At 44.8% G+C, this 10,921-nt stretch overlaps 1 protein-coding gene across 3 annotated transcripts in view; it reads right to left on the reverse strand.

Annotated features, from left to right (window-relative positions):
- The window catches only part of WASF1 (WASP family member 1), a 66,315-nt gene that overhangs the window by 17,539 nt on the left and 37,855 nt on the right, over positions 1-10,921 (reverse strand). For all 3 annotated transcript variants that reach the window (XM_069974836.1, XM_069974834.1, XM_069974835.1), the window contains 2 exons: positions 8,262-8,421; positions 4,472-4,606 (listed from right to left, as the gene is read on the reverse strand). In XM_069974836.1, the coding sequence (XP_069830937.1) occupies positions 4,472-4,606; positions 8,262-8,394 (268 nt within the window). In that variant the 5' untranslated portion in view covers positions 8,395-8,421. The remainder of the gene's footprint in view (positions 1-4,471; positions 4,607-8,261; positions 8,422-10,921) is intronic.

The following is a 10,921-nucleotide window of genomic DNA, read 5'->3' on the forward strand; positions in this document are numbered from 1 at the left end:
TCGGCACCCTGTGCGCAATAGGGAGCGCCCCTTTAACTCAAATAACAAAAGCACATCACAGCAGTCTAGCAGCGGCTTTCACACATGCATGTATAAGGGATTGTAATGCTGGGTTTACATGGAGCGATAATTCGCCCGATCGTACGATTAACGACTTTGAAGTAACGATTTTTCTTTTATAACTATCAGCGTTTAGACGGAACGATATATCGTACAGAAAATGAGTTTTGCGATCGCTTAAGCCTATCTCGCACATAGGAAAAATCGGTGAACGACTGTTTACACGTAACGATCTGCGAATTTTTTGTGAACGACAAATGACGATTTAAGAACATGTTCAAAGATCGCACACGTACGACTATCGTTCGAATTCGAATGTTATCGTGCAAATTCGCACGATAATCGTTCCGTGTAAACGCAGCATAAGAATCTCTCTGAAAACTATCTTATATTGAAAAACTGCTTGCAGTCACAACCCCTTGTGACAAGTACACTTTAAGGTTTGTTTTACTTTTGCTCAAAGTGTAAAAATTGGGCAAATAAGGTAAAGGGAACGTTTTGTTTTTTTTAATTGCTCAAAACATCCTCTGAAAAAGCTAATTAATTTAATTAAAAATATCCTACTGAGCACGTGTTTGCAGGAAATAAGAGGAAAGATTGGAAGGAATCTAACTGCATAAGATTTGTTTGTAGGCTGTTAGCATGGAGATACAGAAAACCCCACAAAACAATGGATTTTTTTTTTATTAAGGTGTCTTGCAAAATAGCTGTTTAGCTTTGTTTTGTTTTTACACTTGTACTGGACTAATTAAATAAAGGGGAATTAAAGGGGAAAGAGGTTTGGGGCAGGTTAAGAAGCACATCAATATATAGTTTTGCAGTAAAAGATATGTAGGTATGGGTGTGTGTATATATATATATATATATATATATATATATATATATATATATATATATATATATATATATATATATATATATTTAACTGGCAAGCCATATAACTAAATCCCCCTGGTTTAGTCTGGCTCCTGACAATTGCTGTACGCTACTTTAGTTACAGCTTGTGAGGAGTACACACACACAGTGCTGATCCATCCGCAGTATAAACCCCTCACTACTGTATAGGGACCTGGGAATATAACCCCATATTAGGCACTTTGGCGTTAACTGAAAAACAGCTGTTTTCAATCGTTTTCCCAGCAGTTGTTCCACCAATTCAGCAGCTGCTGTTTTCCAAAATGCTATTAACTCCGGATTATTTTGATGGTGATGAAACTGTCCCTACATTCTTACCACATTACACAGCTAATAACAAGTGAAAAACGGCCATTATTCGCCGCACAATGAAATGATTATGTCTTACAGTCGAGTCAAACAATTGCAGCTCTGCCGATCAGACTGAACAAGCTTTGGTCCTTGGAGCAGGAAGGAAAGGAGCTTCCTACGGAGCAGTAACAATGTGTGTTCTGAGACGGCTGGGCCACTATCCTACCCCTGCAGGCCTCAGGTTCTACTATTTAGGTTGATCAATTATTAGTTTATCAAAGTGCATTGTATAGAAGATTGTATGCACAATACATAGCCTGTGTCATCTTGTTTCCCTATCCATAGGCAGCATGAAACCCTGGCAGTCTCCTTTATTACAATGTATGATATATTCTGCAGGATTTCAGAGGAATCGTAGCTTTAACACCAACTAGAAATTTGGCTCCAAGTTAAATAGAGGGATGGGTGATTAATCTCTATCTGTGTATAGAGACTCTAACGTTGTCTTGGCAGGTAGAAGTCACACCAGCTTTGAAAGATCTCTGCTTATAAGCAGATAGAGACTGATCAATCAGACTTGGCAGGGCAAGGAGAAGGATGGGATGAAGGGACAGGGACCACCCATATGGACTGAACCCTGTGCCCCTACCCCCCCCCCCCCCCCCCAGGATTACACCTAGAATTTCCCCTACAGACTCTGATGACACTGGTGTCCCTTTAAAGGGAACCAATTACGCCGTAATTGCCCCCATTGATAAGGAAACGTGCTGGTACATCGCCCAGCACGCTTCCCAAACATCCCCCTGTCCCCTCCTTTATTACCCCGCAATCTTATATTTGTGAAGTCCCTCGCCGTATGCTAATCAGCCCCAAGTAGTCACGGTGGGCTGAACTAGTCATGGTCCTGGGCGTAGTTATCCGGGTCCTGGGTGGCTTCCAGTGCTGTAATCACGCCCAGAGGGGCGTGATTCAAAGACCTGAGCTCCGCCAACGTCATCTCTGGCTTGCGTTCCACATCGGCGGCACGTCGCAAAAGACGCGACACGCCTCTGTCGTGGAACGCAAACGCCACCGACGTGGAACGCAAGCCAGTAATGACGTTGGCGGAGCGCAGGCCTTTGAATCAAGCCCCTCTGGGTGTGATTAAAGCGCTGGAAGCCACCTAGGACCCGGGTAACTACGCCCAGGGTAATAAAGGAGGGGACAGAGGGATGTTTGGGAAGCGTGCTGGGTGATGTACCAGCACGTTTCCTTATCAATGGGGGCAATTTCAGCGTGATTGGTTCCCTTTAAAGGAAACAAACTGTACTATTACAGAGAAATCATAGTTTGTAACTTGGGCTTGGAAGATTGCTCTGGGGTGGTCCACTAGGACAGATCCCTCCCTATTTGCGAACAGGTGAAATGTCCTATTCGTGGCCGAAATAACAAACTATAATTTCTTTGAAACAGCAGAGGTGTACATCATATATCGTGATAAGGGAACCTCTCAATTTTTTATGCTGCCAGTGATTCAGGTGGGAGGGAATTACTGACAGGTACCCTCTAAGGGTCTGTTCACACGCACAGACTCGCTGCGTAAAACTCGCACAGAACTCGCATCAAAGTCGCACGAAAGTAGCTGCGTTTTTGGTGGTGTTGAACTCGCCTGTGAAAATCATGTGAAAATCAAAACTCGCATGTAAAAATCGCACCAAACATGCAGCGAGAATACACATACATTGACTTGATAGCAATTAGTATCGCTGAGGATTTATGTGCGAGAAACTTGTACGTGTGAACAGACCCTAAAGCTGTGTATAATAGGCAACTAGAAGTTCATTAGGAATCTAAGAATATATGTATGGATCTCACTAGATGTAAAAAAAAAAAAAAAAAGTACATTTATCCATAATACTGGAGTTCTATAGTTTTTACAGTAAGATTTCCTTAAATTTATTGGGAAGTATCTTGCATGAGGCATATTAATAAGATTAGGACTAGAGATGACCTTAAGCCTGCCCAGTCCTGTCCAAAGCAAAACGTACAGCATTTAAGAACTGGTGGCTGCAGAATATGGATGCAGCCCTACAGAGTTCTGGAAAACATGAATACAGCCAATGGTCTATGTTTTATTCTAGACAGCTTAAAGGGAATCAATCAGCCTAATCGGGCTGATTATGGTTCCCTAAACTGCTGTATACAGCTCCTGCAGCAGCCGCGGCACGTACTGGCCGCGGCTGCGTCAGGAGCTGTATACCCGAAAAAAGGACTTTAATCCCCCGGGCGCGTGACAGGCAGCGGCGGGGAAGTAGTCATCTGGGTGGCTCCCCACCCGTATCTAGTCACCGCTCTCTGCCTGTCAGCACGCTCTGCAGGATGATTGACAGGCAGAGAGGCCAGTAAAGGACCTCTCTGCCAGTCATTCATCCCTCTCCAAGCACGCTGACAGGCAGAGAGCGGTGACTAGATACAGACGGGGAGCCGCCCAGATGACTACCTCCCCGCCGCTGCCTTTCACGCGCCTGGGGGATTAAAGTCCAGTATGCCTGGAGGTTTGGAATACAAGCTAAATGTTATTTTCTGACCATACTTTCTCCTAAACTAGTGAAAAAAAATATATATATATAAAAAAAAAGCAAGATACATTCGCTTCAACCAACAAACACCTCAGCTGACAACAAGGAGGTGTGTGTACCGTTATCCCTTACCTCCTATTAGCACAGTTTCTGATCACAGGTACGACATTACTGAGTCACTGTAAACCCATTCAATTTCAAGCACAGAAAAATATAATGGAGCAGTATAGGTTCTTGAGAATAATGAAAATACCCACGGAAAAGCTTGGGACCAGGACAATTACATTTCTGTGTATGATTTTAGCTCCAGGGAATAGGATGACTACAAGAAATCGTGCACACACAGATATGCAGGACAGGAATTTCTCCCCAATAGGCACAGAATGCCACTTTAATGCTTTTCTTGGTTGTTTAATTAACTGCAGTGGAATGTAGGACTGAAGATGACCTATTTCATGTGCTAACAGCAGACAATGGCACTGTGCAATGGTCCAGCTGTGCCCGCTTGTCAGGAGAATTATTTCTGCTTTCCAGTGTTGGCTCAAAAAAGTGCATGAAAGTTCTGCAGTAAAATAGATGCTGGAAAAGCAGGAGAAGAAAGAAAAACTTGGAGAGAAAAAATAAAAAGGACTTGGTAAAACACTTACGCTCTTCCTCTTTAGGATCTAGCTGGGTCACACTGACAGATAACCGATCAACACGTTCTTGTAAGGAGTTCACTCTGAAGGAGAAGCTGTGGGCCTCATTGAAGAGCTCCCCGAATATATCTTCTGCATATTTACCTTAAAACAAAAAAAATATAAAAATTAAGACATGACAGTGAAACATCTCACCGCAATGCATTTTCATGGCCTGTGTGTAAACTGCCAGGAGATAGGCCTAGGAGCAGGGTTTGCCTTCACCATCAAGCCTAATGTGTCAGAAATGGAGAGCCTTGTTTGTCCCCATACACTTAAAGGAGAAGTCTGGCCATTTTTAGAATTCGGCAGCCGAAGTACGTACAAACTTACCTCTCCTCGTGCTTGTGGTGAGCGGCGGGAGCGGCTTCAGGACCCCTGCCGGGCTCCAGGATCTCCAGCACTGCACACATCATGACCCGGCTGATGGACTGGCCCCACAGCCAGTCAGTGACTGAGGTGGGACACCACTCCAGTCACTGACTGGCTGAGCGGCCAGTTCATCAGCCTGGACAGGCCTTTCACCCCCCTCCCCGAGTCCTGACGTCATCACAACTTGGGAGAAAATGCCTTCCGGCGGGGGTCCTAAGGCCGGTCCTGCCGCATACCACGGGCATGGGGAGAGGCTCATTCTTGTTATCAAATTCCCCACTGCCAGCTGCCGGCTTTTTTAAGTGCCCAGACTTTTTCCTTTAAAGGGGTATTCCATCTCTAATCTTTGCTATAAACTTCCTTAAAAATTCCTTGCCTGTTTTGGAGCTGCAGAAACCAGTCACATGACCTCCACAGCAGTCTACTAGTTTTCTTCTATATGAGCTGCTGTACACCTATCACATGATCTGCACCATCATTATGGCGACCCTTATTTACGTGATATCACGGTCTTCTTCCCTTCTAGCCTGCCCACAGCCCCCTCACAATCTTGGCACTGGGCTGCCGCCTCAGTCTTTCACGTCTTCCCACCCACAGGACCCTACATAACAATGCATGAGAAAGTAATGGGAGGCTGCTTGAGCTGTGCTTGCATAACAGCATACTGGGGCGGTATTGTTGCAGCACCATCATGTTAACTTTGTGCTTTTACTGCAATGTAGCAAAATTGCTGTAAAAAAAAGAATGCAATTTTATAGTACATGCACTGTTATAAAGAGTCATGGAAGAGCATGTGAACACAGCCTAAATCTGCCCTCCTAATTAAATGAGCAGACTGCTAGGAGTAGTAATCACAGTGCTTCTTGGTTGAGCAGTTCAGTTCAGTACTACAATTCCCAGAATACATTGCTTTCTCTCAGCTCATCATCCTGTCTCAGTATCAGTAGTGTTGCAGCACCTGCTGCAGTTCACTCCCTGCCTGCTCCTGTAGTTTCATTCAGCACAAGGCAGCATGCTGGGATTACACCTCAATTTGCACATCCAAGGCTCAGACCAGTTTTACAAGGTTTTCCCTGCATCTTATTTGTAAGGGATTTCTGTTATTTCCTGTGACAAGGGCAGTGCGCCTGGAGTAAATCTACAAAAAGGGACAGATTTTTGCGGATGTATGTCCCCCCACACCTGATTTATCAAGATTCATCAAGACTAGCAGGCGTAAAACATGGCAAAAATCTACACCAGGTCCACAGATAAGCAGCTGACAGTTGATTCTACATACATATGGACCTGCTGATATGTACCTGTTGCCACAGAATTGCACATTCTAGCAATGGTCTTATGTTTCTCCGTGGTGCCATTTAGGAGAAATCTGTTTAGAAAAAATATGCAAAGTAGTCCATTTGGTGCACTGGGGCGTACCTCAGTCCCTCCCCACCCATCCTCCGGTTCGTACATCCACACCTGCCTATGCATAGTCATCTACGCATAGGTAAGCCCGCCCCTCTTTCCCATACGGCACCGAGCTGCGTTACTGCATCAGAAGACTGGCGCCGGTTAAGCAGCTCTGCAGTAACAGGTGCCTATCAGTGGGGTCGTATATATGAACCTGCTGATAGTTTCCCTTTCAAAGGACAGAAAAAAAGATGTAGAGACCATTTGTGCAGCAGGCGTAAACAGCTACAATGTATTCCCCTTTACTCGACTACAGCCCTAAGAGTGACTGAAGTCAGCCAATGGTTAAAAAAAGCCATTATGGAATTATGGCTCTATGTAAATAATACGATATTTGCCTTAAACATATACACACGCTGACAGTCACGGCCACCTGAACCGCCTATTTTGTGATTTGCGGGATGAATTATTTTTAGCCAAGCTGTTAATATAGTTACCTGCTGATGTCATTATTCCCCGGCTTTCTGTCTTTCATCGCTGGCAGACCTTTAATGTTTCATGGTGATTGTCTAACCCATTTACTGCCTACATAGCCCACTGACAGGTATTTCATAAAGGACCATTCTAATATGCAGTTAAAATTTACTTATCATACTGGAGATAGTGAGGGGAATAATAACTAGCTTTCCCCCTCCCCCCAGAACCATGGTGGCGGCTCTGTTGGCAGGCGGGAGCCATTATGCAGCAAGAAACAGTAGAATTTCATAGACGCTGCAGAGGCTACTGTAACAACCCACAATGACTGGATGAGGAGTTATGTGTTCTGTGGGACCATCCAAGAGTCTGATGAAGCGTATAAGCCCCTTTCAGAATATGGATTTTAACCCTATCATGGTCAGAAGTGTTTAAGTCCTTTACGAGTGCTGCATTCTAGATGCTTTACGTTCTAGTCTACTCCTAGGTTTCTTTTTGTAGGACTCTGTTTTTCATTATTATTAGTATGTTTTGTGTATTTTAGGGGCATTTAAATAACTTTTAATTGTCTAAAGGGGTTATCCAGCGAAAATCTTTTTTTCTTTCAAATCAATTGGTTTCAGAAAGTTATATAGAGTTGTAATTTACTTCTATTTAATAATCTCAAGTCTTCCCATACTTATCAGTTGCTGTATGTCCTGACATCTCTTTTGAGAGAGGTTTTCTATGGGTATTTGCTCCTGCTCTGGACAGTTTCTGTCTCGGACAGAGGTGGCAGCAGAGAGCACTGTGTCAGACTGGAAAGAAAACAACATTTCCCGCAGGACATACAGCAGCTGATAAGTATGGTAAGACTTGAGATTTTTAAATAGAAGTAAATTACAAATCTAAATAACTTCCTGAAACTGGTTGATTTGAAAGAAAAAGATTTTTGCTAGATAACCCCTTTGTAGAGTGAACACAAAGAAAGCTCCCATGGCCACAGCAGTGTCCCTAAATACTTGCTTTACACCAATTGGGCTCAAGTTGGCAAAGTACATGATTTTTATGTCTCCTGGTGCCCCCCTATACAGATAACTGATATGTGGGTAACAACCCAGAATGTGTCTTCTCTGTTTGCCTGAGATGACATCATTACTGACATCACGGGTTGCCATAACAATTGTCAGAATACAGAGGCTTTCAAGGATTTTTAGTGACAGGGAACTATTTAGGTTCCTTGTCACAATAAAGGATTAGGCTGTCAGTGTGAAAGGCCTACCCTGCCAATAGGACTGTATGCAGGAGCACACGCCATCAAAGGCAGCAGGAAATTAGCCGGAAAACGCTATAATGTGGATCTGAAAACATTTGCCATTTTTTAGCGACTTGTGGTAACACAATTTATTTTTTCTAGTTGGAACAGGACACTACAAAATCAGTGTGTAAATCTAGATGGATGGGAAACACTATTTTTTCCTTATACAAGCTATCTTCTACAGACTATGTATACAGAAGGACATAGAAACAGGGATATACTTACTCAGGCTACTGAGCTGCCTAATAATATTTGCCAAAGAAATGTTTGTCACGCATTCTAATTCGTTCTTGATCCCCCTGGGCAGAGCAGTGTGGCACAGATGCCGGGGGTCGATGTTTCTTTTAACAAGCGGCATCTTTGATCACAGAAGGTATCGTCTCACCTGTAACGTAAAACAATGGAAAAGGTTACCATATGTACAGTAAACATTGGCATTCCACATTTTATATATGGTTTTTATTTTTTGAGACTGGCTTGATTTATCTGAGGTCTGGGTAGGCCAAGACAAGACCAGGAACGTTCTCAATCTTATATTAGGTTACATGAACACTGAAAATTTTTGGGCTGTATTTTATGGCTAAAAAGATCATTTGTTTGTTTTTTTTCAAGCAAAAGAGTCTGTAACATCTGAATGCAATGGGAAAAAAGCATCTCATTTTTGGGAACAGCACATAGCCTCAAAGGTAGTAGCTTTATCTGGTTGGCACCGTGTCCACTGGCCAACACATATCCAGTCGGTAGGGCTAACTTTACATTCTCTCTCTGAATATATTTGCATCCCCGGAGGAACAGGCTGGCTATAGTCTGAGTTTGGAGTGTTGTGCCCTTTTGTGATTGACTCAAATGTCCTTGGACCACTGAACCAAGCGCATACAGGATCTAAGTAAGTTTAGGAATATGTACACAGCTGACTACTAAGGTACCATATTACTCATCTGGGGGCTTCTTCCCCTTTGTCCAATCTCTCAAAATCCAACCTCAGACATGTCACTGAAACATATCAAATGTTTTACAAAGCTACAATTATGCTTAACCATCTAAGAGATAAACAGGAGACCATCTGAAAATTAAAGCAACAAAAAAAAAAGTGGGATAGTAGTGGGTCAAGTGTCTGAAAGGGTTTGGTCTTGAAGGGGTTGCACATAGCTGGGACAGGATCAGGCCCTAAGAGGTAGCAGAAGGTTTGTACCACTGAATAAGGGAACACGTCAGCAATACGTATTTGAAGAAATGTCCAATTTAAGTATCACAATTATCGATACTAAAGCAATACTCAATAGAGTATTAAAAACTCACAAAAATACAAAGTTATATCCCCAGTCGGTGGAGCATTATATGCTGCCAGCAAGACTGAGAATGTAATGCCCCCCAGACTGCTGATCTAATGCCCCCCCAAACTGAGCATGTAATGTCCCCCCCCCAAGACTGAGGATGTAATGTCCCCCCCCAAGACTGAGGATGTAATGTCCCTTCCCCCAAGACTGAGCATGTAATGTCCCCCTCCCCCCCCAAGACTGAGGATGTAATGTCCCTTCCCCCAAGACTGAGGATGTAATGTCCCTCCCCAGACTAAGGATGTAATGTCCCCCCAAGACTGAGGATGTAATGTCCCTCCCCAGACTGAGGATGTAATGTCCCTCCCCAGACTGAGGATGTAATGTCCCTCCCCAGACTGAGGATGTAATGTCCCCCCCCAGACTGAGGATGTAATGTCCCTCCCCAGACTGAGGATGTAATGCCCCCCCAGACTGAGCATGTAATGTCCCCCCCCCCCCCCCCAAGACTGAGGATGTAATGTCCCTCCCCAGACTAAGGATGTAATGTCCCCCCCCCCCAAGACTGAGGATGTAATGTCCCTCCCCAGACTGAGGATGTAATGTCCCTCCCCAGACTGAGGATGTAATGTCCCTCCCCCCAAAACTGAGGATGTAATGTCCCTCCCCAGACTGAGGATGTAATGTCCCTCCCCAGACTGAGGATGTAATGCCCCCCCAGACTGAGCATGTAATGTCCCCCCCCCCCCCAAGACTGAGGATGTAATGTCCCTCCCCAGACTGAGGATGTAATGTCCCTCCCCAGACTGAGGATGTAATGTCCCTCCCCCCAAAACTGAGGATGTAATGTCCCTCCCCAGACTAAGGATGTAATGTCCCTCCCCAGACTGAGGATGTAATGCCCCTTCCCAGACTAAGGATGTAATGCCCCCCCCCAGACTGAGAATGTAATGCCCCCCCCCAGACTGAGAATGTAATGTCCCTCCCCAGACTGAGCATGTAATGTCCCTCCCCAGACTGAGCATGTAATGTCCCCCCCCCTCCAAGACTGAGGATGTAATGTCCCCCCCCCTCCAAGACTGAGGATGTAATGTCCCTCCCCCCAAGACTGAGGATGTAATGTCCCCCCAAGACTGAGGATGTAATTCCCCCCCCCCCCCAAGACTGAGGATGTAATGTCCCTCCTCAGACTAAGGATGTAATGTCCCCCCAAGACTGAGGATGTAATGTCCCTCCTCAGACTAAGGATGTAATGTCCCCCCCCAGACTGAGAATGTAATGTCCCCCCCCAGACTGAGAATGTAATGTCCCCCCCGCAAGACTGAGCATGTAATGTCCCTCCCCAGACTAAGGATGTAATGTCCCCCCCCCCCCCAAGACTGAGGATGTAATGTCCCTCCCCAGACTAAGGATGTAATGTCCCTCCCCAGACTAAGGATGTAATGTCCCCCCCCCCCCCAGACTGAGAATGTAATGTCCCCCCCCCCCCCCCCAGACTGAGAATGTAATGTCTCCCCCCCAAGACTGAGGATGTAATGTCCCTCCCCAGACTAAGGATGTAATGTCCCCCCAAGACTGAGGATGTAATTCCCCCCCCCCCAAGACTGA

The sequence above is a fragment of the Dendropsophus ebraccatus genome, chromosome 6, assembly GCF_027789765.1.
Source record: "Dendropsophus ebraccatus isolate aDenEbr1 chromosome 6, aDenEbr1.pat, whole genome shotgun sequence".
Classification (NCBI taxonomy): Eukaryota; Metazoa; Chordata; class Amphibia; order Anura; family Hylidae; genus Dendropsophus; species Dendropsophus ebraccatus.